Source organism: Pleurodeles waltl, chromosome 2_2, assembly GCF_031143425.1.
Source record: "Pleurodeles waltl isolate 20211129_DDA chromosome 2_2, aPleWal1.hap1.20221129, whole genome shotgun sequence".
Taxonomy (NCBI): domain Eukaryota; kingdom Metazoa; phylum Chordata; class Amphibia; order Caudata; family Salamandridae; genus Pleurodeles; species Pleurodeles waltl.
Genome location: NC_090439.1, coordinates 473,180,648 through 473,194,723, shown reverse-complemented (window position 1 = coordinate 473,194,723; position 14,076 = coordinate 473,180,648). Strand labels below are relative to the sequence as shown.

General features: G+C 46.6%; 1 protein-coding gene across 3 annotated transcripts in view; it reads left to right on the top strand.

Annotated features, from left to right (window-relative positions):
- The window catches only part of SMCHD1 (structural maintenance of chromosomes flexible hinge domain containing 1), a 2,128,336-nt gene that overhangs the window by 2,093,244 nt on the left and 21,016 nt on the right, over window positions 1-14,076 (top strand). For all 3 annotated transcript variants that reach the window (XM_069219969.1, XM_069219967.1, XM_069219968.1), the window contains one exon: window positions 12,556-12,673. In XM_069219969.1, coding sequence (XP_069076070.1) covers window positions 12,556-12,673 — 118 coding nt within the window. The remainder of the gene's footprint in view (window positions 1-12,555; window positions 12,674-14,076) is intronic.

The following is a 14,076-nucleotide window of genomic DNA, read 5'->3' as shown; positions in this document are numbered from 1 at the left end:
ATACCCAGAATCCTTTGCAAACCTCACAATTTGGCAGAAAAAACACTTTTACTCTTATTTCGGTGACCGAAACTTCTGGAATCTGAGAGGAGCCACAAATTTCCTTCCACCCAGTGCTCCCCCACGTCTCCCGATAAAAATTGTACCTCACTTGTGTGGGTAGGCCTAGCGCCTGTGGCAGGAAATGCCTCAAAACACAACGTGGAAACATCACATTTTCCCAAAGAAAACAGAGCTGTTTTTTTACAAAGTGCCTAGCTGTGGATTTTGGCCTCTAGCTGAACCGGCACCTAGGGAAACCTAGCAAACCTGCACATTTTTTAAAACTAGACACCTAGGGGGGAATCCAAGATGGGGTGACTTGTGGGGATCTCACCAGGTTCTGTTACCAGAATCCTTTGCAAACCTCAAACTTTGGCCCAAAAAACACTCTTTCCTCACATGTCGGTGACAGAAAGTTCTGGAATCTGAGAGGAGCCACAAATTTCCTTCCACCCAGGCTTAAAAAACACTTTTTCCTCACAATCTGAGAGGAACCACCTGGCGTTTCCCCAAGCCTCCCGATAAAAAATAGTACCTCACTTGTGTGGGTAGGCCTAGCGCCTGCGAAAGGAAATGCCCCCGAAACACTATGTGGACACATCAAAATTATCAAATACAAAACAAACTGTTTTTGCAAGGGGGGGGGTTGGGCGGGAGCACCTGCGTTTTTGGTCCTGGGCTCAGCAGCCATGTAGGGAAATCTACCAAACCCAAACATTTCTGAAAACTAGACACCCGAGGGAGTCCAGGGATGTGTGACTTGTGTGGATCCCCCAGTGTCTTCTTACCCAGAATCCTTTGCAAACCTCAAAATTTGGCTAAAAAACACTTTCCTCACATTTCGTTGACAGAAATTTCTGGAATCTGAGAGGAGCCACAAATTTCCTTCCACCCAGCATTCCCCCAAGTTTCCCGATAAAAATAATACCTCACTTGTGTCGGTGGCCCAGGTGCCTACAACAGAAAAATGCCAAAAACCTATAGAGATTGAGGGGATAGCACAGTGAGTTGATAAGCGCATATCTTTCTTTTATCCATCTTTTAGTCTGACTCTGCTTTGAGGACCCACACAAGTGAGGTATCATTTTACTTGGGAGACTGAGGGTAACGCTGGGTGGTAGGAAATGTGTGCCAAAGCGGTGATCCTACGAAGAAAAATGAGGAAAGTATGCTTTTTTTTAAAAGCAAATTTTGAGGTTTGCAGAGGAGTCTGGGTAAGAAAATGTTGGCGGATTCAGGCAAGCCACACCTCCTTGGGGTGTCTATTTTTAAAACATGTCAAACACACATAGTTTTGCACTAGATCATTTTGATGTGTCCACGTACTTATATGATGGTCCAAACACTAAAATTGTGAAAAGAAACACACTTAGGTTATGTTAAAAAAAAAAAAAAAAACCTCTCCCTCCAACCAAGTTGGTGGCATGCTTCATCATCGGATTTCCACCCGAGACACTGAGCGTGTCACAGGTGTGCTGCAACGCCTGATTACAGCGGAGCAGGTTTTGTCATTTTTACTACACATACTGGTGGGATTTGGCGTGAGGGTGAGTGATGGTTCAGTAGATCAAATTTTATTAACAAGAGATTTCACAAAAATGAAATGCACTGTTAATAACTGAAAGGCCACAAAAATGGACCTGTGACTCGCAGCTTGTGAGCTGTAAAGCCACGACAAGGCACCAACCGCTTTACAGTCAATTCACACACCTTTCAAAGATGAAATGCACAAGACTATTCACGCCGCCAGCCACGGGCCCAGCACATTACAACACTCGCATCGACAGACAGCGCCACTCAAGGGCCCATCACTTGCATACGCCCACATGCCTGGTACAGCAATCACACCAGCTGATGGGAGTGTGTGGACTGGCGTTTGACTGGCAGTGTGTTGCAGTAACCAACAGCAAGTCACTATTTACACCACCAGCCAAGCGCCACTCCACACACAATGGCATCCTCTTTTCTTTTTTTTTTTTTTTTTAAACAAAGAAACCACTATTTAGAAATAAATACAAAACTACAAACACAAAAGCTCTAACTAAATACATGACAGAAATGCCAACCATGAAACTGAACACATGAAAATATAAAACAGGCAGTTTACACTCATGGTAGTTCCCAGTAATTCTTATAATAAATGTGTACACTGTTCCAAGAAAAAAGAATAAAGGCGGGCGAAGAAAAGAGACTGTGAAGCTGATATTAAAAGGGTTGTAGGAGTGCCCTCAAACATCACAATAGGATGTTAAGCATCATCATCGGGCTAACTCGTCATGCAGGGACGCGACCTGGGGTAGGTGGACGGCACACGAACACGAGAGCCAATGAACTCACGGTGCTTACAAGGTTTACGCGTCCCTATGATGTCTTATCCTCACATGGGATGGGCGACTCTCCATTAGACTGACTGTGATGAATGGTCCATAGACTGTAAGTGACCTCCCAGCATTTACGGTCTTTTCCTACCTTTTGGTGTTTTTCTTTGTTATATGAAGGAGAAGTTACAACTATATGGTCCTGATGAAGCGCCGATGGATCTAGCCTTGACCAATTAGGCGCGAAACATGTCGACCCAGCGGTAGGAGTGGAGATTCTTCCCTCCTCCCCTCCTCTTAGGAGTATAGGAGACATTATTTCCTGATTACTCCTTCCAGTTTTTAACCTTGGCCTGACCCCCATTATAATCATTAAATCGAGTTATCAGGTGTTCATAGCCAATTTTAATATTTTCTCTCCTTATCTCCTCTGCCAGCATATCCTGCGGTGTTGAGCTGATTAGTCGAACTATCTTTCGGTTTAAGAACCACCACCTTTGAGTGGTGGCCCGTCAGATATTGCAGTGCCGGTCTGGCGAGGAGTTAGCCCGATGATGATGCTTAACATCCTATTGTGATGTTTGAGGGCACTCCTACAACCCTTTTAATATCAGCTTCACAGTCTCTTTTCTTCGCCCGCCTTTATTCTTTTTTCTTGGAACAGTGTACACATTTATTATAAGTTTACGATTAGGGAGAAAGTACACTGGACCAGTCTAATCTCCCAGTCCTCTTAGTTATATGGGTTCCCAGTAATTCTTCTGGCTGTGGTAATTCCTGAAACAACCACCCACACACAGGCCAGGCTTTGAAGAACAATCTGGGTAGTACATTTGAGTCTCCCTCCGGATACCTCTTCGAGCACAGACTCTACATTTCTTAGCTGGAAAGTATTTTTTGGGATAATCTAGCCATATCCTCCACCACTGCTTCTTTAGGAACTCTTGCCAGTTCCACCACAATAAGGCTCTCTGTCACCGACTCCTGATATTTCACAAATGTCATCTTTGACTCTGGAGACCTATCCTTGAACACAATAAAAGCATTAAAAGTTGCCAAGTGGAACAGGTGAATTGCTAACTTCTCATACCAAACGTAAGACTTACAAATAGCAGTATAAGGTTCCAACCTCTGATCAACCCTACCTACACCTCCCATGTGCTTATTGTAATCTAAAATACACACAGGTTTGCGCACTTTAGCAGCCTGGCCCCAAACAGTTACGGGGCAAGTACTCTCATCATGGATGGTACTTAGCATGTAGACATCCCTCCTGTCTGTAAATTTCAGAGCTAGCATCTCAACATTCGGCAAGGCATTCCACTGTCCCCTCTCAAGTTTTTTACAGACAAGCTGCCACAAGCTTGTCTGTGCCACAAGCAACAGTGTCCACTCTAAACAATTCCTTGAACAACTGCACTCCAGTGTAGAAGTTATCTACATACAAATGGTGACCTTTGTTAAACAGTCGTCTACCAAGTTCCCACACAATTTTCTCAGTAACTCCAAAAGTGGGAGGACAACCAGGGGGGTCAATACTGGAATCCGTACCAGTGTAGATCCAGAAATTATACACATACCCTGTACTACTTTCAGACAGCATTTACAATTTAATTCCATATTGTGCCCTCTTGTTAGGAATGTACTGCCTAAAAACCAAACAACCCTTGAAGAGGACCAAAGACTCGTCTACAGCTATTTCTTTGCCTGGAACATAGACCTCTGAAAACTGATCTACAAAATGATCAGGGACCGGCCTAATCTTAAAAAGACAGTCAGAATTGGGGTGATCTTGTGGCAAGGCTAAAGCATTGTCAACAAAATGCAGCTTTCTAAGAAGAAGCAAATATCGATTACGACTCATGGTTGTAGGAAATATAGCCGTTGCCATCAAGGGACTAGTAGACAAATAAGAAGCCAGTGACGGCTTCCTTATCAACCCCATCAAAAGAGTCAAACCCAAAAACCTTTTAATCTCTTCCAAATTTGTGGGAATCCACTGGGTAGCTCTAGAGTGTTGCCTAAGTCTGGCAGCGTTGTCCCTCAAATACTGCTCCGCATACAAATTAGTCTGCTCAACAATCTCTTCCAAAAACACATCATCCATAAATAACTCAAAGAAATTGACAGGCAAAAAGTTTTCCATATTGACTCTACACCCTGGGAGACCAGTAAAGGAAGGCAACTCTGGCTGCTTCATGTTTGGGGGCAGCCCAGAGTTCAGGTCTTCCAACGGGAAACCTTTCAGCCCCAGGTTGCTTCACTATTGGCACATCAGTGTCCCCCTCTAAAACAGGCCCTTCATCTGCACTGAGAGTGGCTTCCTTATCAGAAGATTCCTCTCCGACAGAAACGTCACTGCCAGAATCTCTCACTTCCTCCTCTGCCTCAGATGCAGAGTTAGTCTCATAATCATGATCCGACAGTGACTCAAAAAGCATACCAACAACCTGCTGAGCGGTCATCCTTTGGCTAGCCATGATCTTTCTTACGAAAAGTAACTGGACAAATGCACCACCAACAACCAGCACTGTGTAAGATAAGTAATAAACAAAGTGTGGCTTTATCACAAAGAGTTATGTACAGAAAAACTCTACCGCTCACTTGTTGGAAAAACCTATTCACCAGCAACTACTCTGCACAGACACAGCAATCACCAATGATATGCCACTAAAAAGAAAGAAAGAAAAGCAAATTAGAAATAGGACAACACAAATCTCATTATGCACAAATCTAAGGACAATTTCATACACAATCCTGCATTTAGTACACCACCTACAAACATGGCATTCATGCATGACAACAATACTCCTTTGCCAAAGGGGGCGACACCCCCCCACCCCCCAAAAAAGAAACGAACAAATAAAAATAAAAAATCCCTGGTGTTCCAGTGGTTTCTGCCCCCTTTGGGGGCAGAAATAGTAGGTCGATCTGCCTCCAAGGGGGCAGAAATGGCCATAAATAATATGCCCCCCTAAGGGGAGCGACCCTTGCCCAAGGGGCTGCTCCCCTATCCAATAAACACACACTGACATTATCCCTGGTGCCTAAGTGGCTTCTGCCCCCCTTGGGGGCAGATGGCCCTAAAAAAAAATAGGCCCATGGGGGGCAGAAATGGTCAGCAGTTCTATGCCCCTCTTGGCGGGGGTGACCCTTGCCCAAGGGGGTGCCCCCCACCCCCACAGAAATAAACAAATAAAAAACGGGGAGGCAGAAATGGCCATAAAATATATGCCCCCCGCCCCACCTCCCAAAGGGGAGTGACCCTTACCTAAGGGACCGCTCCCCGACACATACAAACCACATATAAAACAAATAAATAAAAACCCTGGTGTCTAGTGTGCACTCCTGCTGCCCGATCACAATGCGATCGGGCAGCAGGAATGCTCAGAGAGATTGGTGGAAAGGAAAACCCTTTCCTTTCCCCTGATGCATCTTTGTGTGAAATTCCCGTCCATTATCTTGACCCCCCCCCCCCTCCCCCCTCCTCCCAGAGGAGAAGCTTCCCTGTTTCTCTGAAGATGCGCTGGAAGCAAATGGCTTACAGTGTGACTGGCACCCTCTAATGATCATTAGAGGGGGGTAGGGGTGGAAGGAGAAGGGCTTCCGTTTCCATCCCTACCCTGGGCTGGTGGGAGGTAAGCCCATGTAGGGAGCGCTAGCGCTCCCTCCGAGCTCATGTGCAAGGACCTTATGGTTACGTCCTCGGCAGAGCAGCACTGTGCCGGCGGACGTAACCATTACGTCCCCAGCACAGAAGGGGTTTAAAATTGGACTCTGCAATTTCAGAGTTCTGCAATGTCATCCTATGGGAGGAAAAACAAGATCTGCAAACAGGTAGAGCACAGTGACTTACAAGACCAATCTCCAGGAGTTAAGGTGAGTAGTGAGCAAGGTCCAAGGCAGCGCCAACAGTACACCACCAGCGGTACTGGGACGTCCGGGTGCAGGGTGAAAAACAGCTTCGGGTGCCTAGTGTTTTCCAATGAAGATCGGTCACTGTGAAACGAGACTGCAGGCTCTGGCCAGGAGGCAAGTCAGGCTGAACCAACAGCGGGGCTTAGACTTCATGATGCTCAGGTACAGGTAGGCACCTTTGTTCCGCGGCTCAGGGGTGACGGCTGCAGAGGTGTGCATACGCATCGGGTTTTCCTTACTGTAGCTGTTGCGTTGGAGGGGGTCTGCGTTTAGAGGTTGCCAGGATCGTCTAGTTTCCAAGAGGGGTGAAACCACATTGGACATGGGCTCAGGGGGGCTGGGGAACCTTGTGGGCACCAGTGGTCCACTTTAACTCGGGTCGGAGACAGCAGGCGCAGTGGTGACTTCAGGCGTAGTGTTTCGACGTTCCAGAGGCTACAGAGTCCCTTCCTTTTGGATTTTGCTGGAGAACATGTCCACTATTCATGGGAGGTCTTTTTCGAAGGCAGGCAGTCCTCCCAGGTTTCTGGATTCACTGCTGCAGGACAAGTCGACTTTGGTGCAGATTTCGACCAGGGATGCAGACAGGCCAGCAGGGTTGGTTTTGAGGCAGCTGCTTCTTTTCTCCTTTTCTGTTTTTGCAGCTCTCCAGTGTCCTTGGTGGTCTTAGTTTGTCAGGATCTGCTCCCCTAAATACTGAATTTAGAGGCATTCAGGGGTGTGTAGGGTAGTAGCCAATGAGCTACTGACCCTTGAGGTCACTTTGCCCCTATATGACCACCTCCTGTGGGAATTTGGCATAACCCTGTCCCAGAATTCCTAGGTATGCCATCACAAAGATGGCTGTCTCTGAAATTTTATGATCACCTTGCAGTAACCCACCTTCGGAGTGGTATTAGCCTAGAGGTGGCCTGCCTACCTGAACAAATCTTTTTTTTGCTTACTCTGGTGCCAAGTGGGCTTGGGGGTGGAAGGGTCAGACAGGGTTTGTGGGTGTCGTGGGGGGGATGCACAGGCATAAGTGGGGGGGTCCTCGAAGGAACCCCCAGAGTGCATGGTATCATGCAGATAGCACTAGGATCGATGTAGTTGCATGATTCAAAAATATTTGATACCAAATATGCCTGTGTTCAGAGAAGCCATTATGTGGTTAGAACATTTGTGTCAACCAGGGTCCACTACAAACCTTAGGATAGCTTTCCAGCACTTATAGAGTACTGAAATTGCCCTGGGGTCTGTAGGGGTGCCCAGCTCATACAGGGACACCCTCACACTTAGGTACATGCAACCTGCCCTTTGGCTGAAGGGCCTACCAGAGGGGTGACTTATACTGTCTTAGTGCAGAGACCAGGTTTGGAGGTGAAAGGGTGCATGCACCATTTCACGCTGACTGCAATGGCAGGGCCACAGATACAGTTTGCATGGGTGTCATAATACATGCTGCAGCCCATGGAAGATCCCATGTGTACCAGTGCCCTGGGTACCTGTAGGAAGCAGGCTCTGTGTATACAATATCAAAATGAGATATGGTGTGTACAGAGTCCAGGGGTTCCCCAGAGGCTTAACAGAGACTAAAGTAGATAATACTAGTAATGCTCTCTTTTGTGGCAGTGTGGTCGAGAAGTTCGGCTCATCAGAGGGTAGTGCGAAGCATTTGTTGTATACACACAGGCACTAAAGGAAGCACACACTCAATAACTAACTCCAGGGTAATGGTTTTTATATAGAAAACATATATTTTGTTACTTTATTTCTAGGTCCACAAAATTCATTTTGCAGGTAAGTACATTTGCAAGTAAGTATCAAACATGCATCAACACCACTTTCTTTCAATTTAGCAAGATAAACGGTTTTCAAGAAAGTAGCAAATATCTGTTTTAAAAGTTGACACTGCAGTTCAGTTTTAGGGGGTAAGAAACATTAGTACAGTTCTGAAGTAAGTACAAGACTTACAGTTCCAGTCTCTGGGGGTTAGGATATCCACAGGGTGGGGGTTCAAGTTAACCCCAAACACCCACCACCAGCACCAAGGGGCCGGCCGGGCTCAGGGGTCAAAGATGATGGAAGATTTAAAATGCGCTCCTATGGAGACTGGGGTCACTCGGAATCAGGCCTGCTTGCAGATCAGTGCAGGGGGCTGGCCTGGTTTGTAGTGGGTACCAAAGGTACCTACACCTTATACCAGGTCAGTTCTCCTTTATTAGTGAAATGTAGTCAGTGTCTAGAATCCAGGCTGTCTAAGGGTAGCTGTAGCTGAGCAGCTAAGGCTTGTCTAGGAGACATGCAAAGCTCTTGCAATACCACTGTGATCACACAGTACTCACACACATGTAAGAAAATACTCAGTGTTACAAAAATAAAGGTACTTTCTTTTTAGCTACACAATGCCAAAAATAACTTCAAGACTATACTCCTTGATGAGGTAAGTAGTATACACAGCATATACACTAGAATTTAGAAATAGCTGTAAAAACAGTTAGAAAACAGTGCAAATAGTGAAAATCACAATAGGTTGCAATGGGCCTAGGGGGGACACAAACCATATACTAAAATAGTGGAATGCGAAAGTCGGTTTCCCACCTAGACAAGTGTAGTGTGTAGAGGGGTGCTGGAAGTGTAAGAAAACATCAAAGGTAAGTAATAGAACCCACCTCAGAGCCCAGGAAACAAGTAAGTTTCCTAGAACACACAAGACGTTGTGGTAGAAGATTATGCAACAACCAGAAGAGACTGCAAGACACCAACTAAAAATTCCTGGACCTAAAGACCTGTGGAAGAAGGGGGACCAAGTCCTGAAGCACTGAAGAGTCTTGGGAGAACAGGAGCACCTACTAACCCAGATGAGGGTGCAAAAGAAGAACCACAGGTGAAGAAAAACAGTCAGTACTGCACCCAAGAAGACGGATGCGGGTTCCTGGTCGGTGCAGGTGATGTCCCACGCTGGAAGGATGATTGCAGTCTGGTGTGCCTGCACCATTTCACACAGGCTGCAGTGGCAGTCCTGCAGAAGCCTTTGCATAGGCTCCATATGGGTGGCAAAAGTGATGCTGCAGCCCATAGGGATCCCCTGGAACCCAATGCCCTGGGTACCTAAGTACCATATACTAGGGTCTTATAAGGGGTGACCAGTATGCCAATTTTGGGATGAAATACTGGGTTACCAGTATGTAGTGACAAATTTGAGAGGAGAGAGAGAGCATAAGCACTGGGGTCCTGGTTAGCAGGACTCCAGTGACACAGTCAAACTCACTGACATCAGGCAGAAATTGGGAGTAACATGCCAAAAAAAAGGGTACTTTCCTACAGTAAGTACCTGCGTCTTCAGAGGGCAGATGGGGGCTTAGGTGAACATTTGGGGGGGGGGGGGGGGGTTTACACAGGTCAGCACCAAACACAGACTCTCAGTGGCACAGGGGCATCCGGGTGCAGGGTGCAAACACAAAGTCGGGCTCCCAATGCTTTTCAGTCGAGGGACCCCAGGGGTCACAAAGATGCTGGAGTCTAGGTCCAAGTGGTCTGTTCCGGAAAACCACAGGCTGGACAAGTAAGAGAGACTCCTGCTGAACGTTGCTGGACTGGTGGTCGGATTCCCCAAAGGAAGGGAGCTGCGGGTGCAGGGGTACCTTTGGGGATCGTGAATCTTAGTCTGGTTCTCTCGCAGTCAAGGGTGTCCTCCAGATTTAGGGTGCAGGCGTCGTGTTGGCCAGGAAGGGTCAACCTAGGGTGGACACTTGGTCAGAGTCACCTGTGGGCCTGCTTTGAACCGGTGGGCCACCTGGACATAGGCCATGGGCGTCTAGTGAAGAGTGGGCAGTACTTGCTGATACGGGGCAGTTCTGGAGTCTTTTGCTGGAGTTTCTTTCTGGACAGGGCTGCTGTCCATGGGAGATCTTGGTCCTCTGGTGTGCAGGCAGTCCTCTTGAGGCTTTTACGAGGTCGCTAGTCCTGCAAGATGCGTTGCCTTTTCGTAGCAGTGCTTCAGAAGCTGGAGACAGGCCTGTAGGGCTGGGGCCAAATCAGTTGGTGTATTCCGTCTTCTCTGTTGGGGGTCAGCTTAGCAGTCCTTCTTCTTTCCTCTTGTCATCTTATTGATGTCTATTCAGGAGTCTGACGAGCTAGGTTCATGGGAACCCTTAAATCCTGGATTTAGGGGATTACAGTCGTCAGAGGGCAGTAGTCAGTGGCTACTGGCCCTGAGCGTGACTACACCCTTCCGGTGCCCATTCTCTGTAGTAGAGGAGGACACACACCTAATCCTATTTGTCCCTGTCCTCCAACCCAAGATGGAGGATTTTGCAAGGATGAGGTTACTTCAGCTCTGGACACCTTGGGGGTGCCCTAGCTGAAGTGGTCACCCCTCCTTGTTTTTTCTAATTTTCCTGCTGGACTTGCTGCCAAAAGTGGGACATTGTCCAGGGGGCGGGCATCTCCACTAGCTGTAGTGCCCTGGAGCACTGTAACAAGAGGCCTGAGCCTTTGAGCCTCACCGTCAGGTGTTACTGTTCCTGTAGGGGAGAGGTGTAAAGCACCTCCACTCAGTGCAGGCTTTGTTTTTGGCCACAGAGAGAATAAAAGGCTCTCGCCCCATGTGGTCAGAAACTTGTCTGAAATTGACAGGCTGGCACAGACTGGTTAGTCCTGCTCTAGAAGCTTGGCTAAAGTACTGGGGGAATCTCTCAGATGCCCTATGGGTGCATTTTTCAATAAATCCAACACTGGCATCAGTGTGGGTTTATTCTGCTGAAAAGTTTGATACCAAACTTCGCAGACTTCAGTGAAGCTGTCAAGGAGCTGTGGACTTTTAATGACAAACACCCACCCCATGTACTTTATGTGGCCACACTGCTCTTACAATGTCTAAGAATGGACCTAGACCGTAGGGGCATATTGCTCATGCAGCTATGCCCTCACCTGTGGTATAGTGTACCCTATCTTAGGATTGTAAGGCCTGCTAGAGTGATGACTTACTATGCCACAGGCAGTGGTTTGTGGGCATGGCACCTTGTGGGGGGTACCATGTGTAAGAGGCTGGCCTGGTTTGTAGTGGGTACCTTGGGTACTTACACCAGGTCCAGTTATCCCTTATTAGTGAAATGTAGTAGTGTTCTAGCAGCTTAGGATGATAGAGGTAGCTATAGCAGAGTAGCTTATGCTGAACTAGGAGACATGCAGAGCTTCTGCAATACCACTTATAGTTACACAGCACTTATACACAAGTAAAGACAATACTCATTGTTACCAAAAATAAAGGTAGTTTATTTGGGTGACACAAGGCCAAAAATATCTTAGAGGCAATACTCTTTCTGGAGGTAAGTATTATACACAACATATACACTAGACACCAAAACAAGGCAAGTAATTAGACATAGGATAGTGCAAACAATAGGAAATGCTATAGAATGCAATGGGAGAAAATAGGTCTAAGGGCAACACAAACCATATACTAAGAAAGTGGAATGCGAATCACGAATTCCCCCCTAGACAAGTGTAGTGTGTAGAGAATCGCTGGGAGAGTAAGAATACAGCAAAGGTAAGTAGGTTATCCCACCCCAGAGCCCAGGAAAGTAGGAGTAAAGTACTGCAAGTTTCCTTAGGACACACTACAAGTTGTGATTAGAGTTATTGCAAGAACCAAGCAAAACTGCAAACAACAAATGCTGGATTCCTGGACCTGAAGATCTGCAAAAGGAGACCAAGTCCAGAAGGCAGAAGAAGTTCCAGGAAGGACAGGAGCCCCTGCCAACCTAGAAGAGTATGCAAAAGAAGAGTCCCTATTTGGACGAAGACTGCAGAAATGCACCCAAGGAAGATGTCAGCGGGTTCCTGCTTGATGCAATGGATGTCCCACGAAGAGATGTTGGATGCAGGCGAGTTTTGGCGCTGTATTCATCCACCAAGCCTTGGTTCCGGCAACATGTAGCTAGACAGGACCACAAACTGGTGCGTGGGAGCAATTCTCTTCAAATCTTCCAGATCCAGTCTGGCTTTTTGAATATTTTGAAGGTAAGGTATCTGTGTCCACCAGGAAAAGCATTACTGAAAGTAAATAACTTGTTGATGTCCACCTGAAATATTGTTACAGAAGGTAAGTAACTTTTAATTCTCTTTTTATAAACCAAAATGTTAAATAATACAAGTAGTTTTGATAATCAGGTTGCTTGAAATGGGTTGCATGTTTTTTCTACTTGCAAGTCTTTGAAGTTGTTATTCTTCTGATAATAGGAGCATTACCATTCTCAATTACTTAGATGAGATATTTTACCTTTTCTTGTTTAAGGTATGACCCCAACAAACAGAGGTGGCAAATCATCAATAAAACCAGCAGAGGTTAATATGTCTGATAGTTCTGCAACTCCCAAAAGATTGAAGAGAGAATGTACGAGGAAAACATTTAGGTGAGCAAAATAAAATTCTGAAGTTGTTGCCAAGCTGCTTTTCTGATAGAAACTTTTAGCTTACCTTATAATTATCTTTAGGTGTCAGACTGGATCCGGAATCTTTTTCGTGAGCCATACCCCTGTGCACCAAAAGGTGCCATTGTTCGGCTCCGCCTGGCATCGTACGCTCCAGAAATGACATGTACAGTGTAGGAAAGTGACCTTTTTGACATGGTCACTCCCACCTGTTGCCTAATACTGATGCTTTTTGAATGAAAGTGCATTGGGTCCCTTTATGAGGCTGGCTATCTATTTAGTGTTCCAGTGTGAGGGGAAATAGATAGTCCAGGGCTGTAGGAAAGTACCATCTTGCCTGGCATGTTACCACCATTTTTACTGTACGTATGTTTGTTTTTGCGCCAGGACCCCAGTGCTCATGAAGTGTGCCATGTATGTGTTCCCTGTGTGGTGCCTAACTATCACTGAGGCTCTGCTAACCAGAACCTCAGTGTTTATGCTCTCTCTGCTTTTTAAATTTGTCACTGCAGGCTAGTGACTAATTTTACCAATTCTGATTGGCACACTGGAACACCCTTATAATTCCCTAGTATATGGCACGTAGGTACCCAGGGTATTGGGGTTCCAGGAGATCCTTATGGGTGCAGCATTTTTTTTGCCACTATAGGGAGCTCAGACAATTCTTACACAGGACTGCCACTGCAGCCTGAGTAAAATAACGTCCACGTTATTTCACAGCCATTTTACACTGCTCTTAAGTAACTTATAAGTCACCTATATGTCTAACCCTCACTTAGTGAAGGTTAGGTGCAAAGTTACTAAGTGTGAGGGTACCCTGGCACTAGCCAAGGTACCCCCACATTCTTCAGGGCAAATTCCCCAGACTTTGTGAGTGCGGGGGACACCATTATGCGCGTGCACTACATATAGGTCAATACCTATATGTAGCGTCACAAAGCTAACTCCGAACATGGCCATGTAATATGTCTAGGATCATGGAATTGTCACCCCAATACCATTCTGGTATTGGGGGTACAATTCCATGCATCCCCGGGTCTCCAGCATAGAGCCCGGGTACAGCCAAACTAACTTTCCGGGGTCTCCTCTGCAGCTACCTCTGCTGCCAACCCCTCAGACAGGTTTCTGCCCCCTTGGGGCCTGGGCAGCCTGGTCCCAGAAAGGCAGAACAAAGGATTTTCTCTGAGAGAGGGTATTATACCCGCTCCCCTTGGAAATAGGTGTGAAGGGCCTGGGAGGAGTAGCCTCTGGAAATGCTTTGAAGAGCACAGATGGTGCCCTCCTTGCATAAGCCAGTCTACACCGGTTCAGGGATCCCCCCCCAGCCCTGCTCTGGCGCGAAACTGGACAAAGGAAAGGGGAGTGACCACTCCCCTGACCAGCAA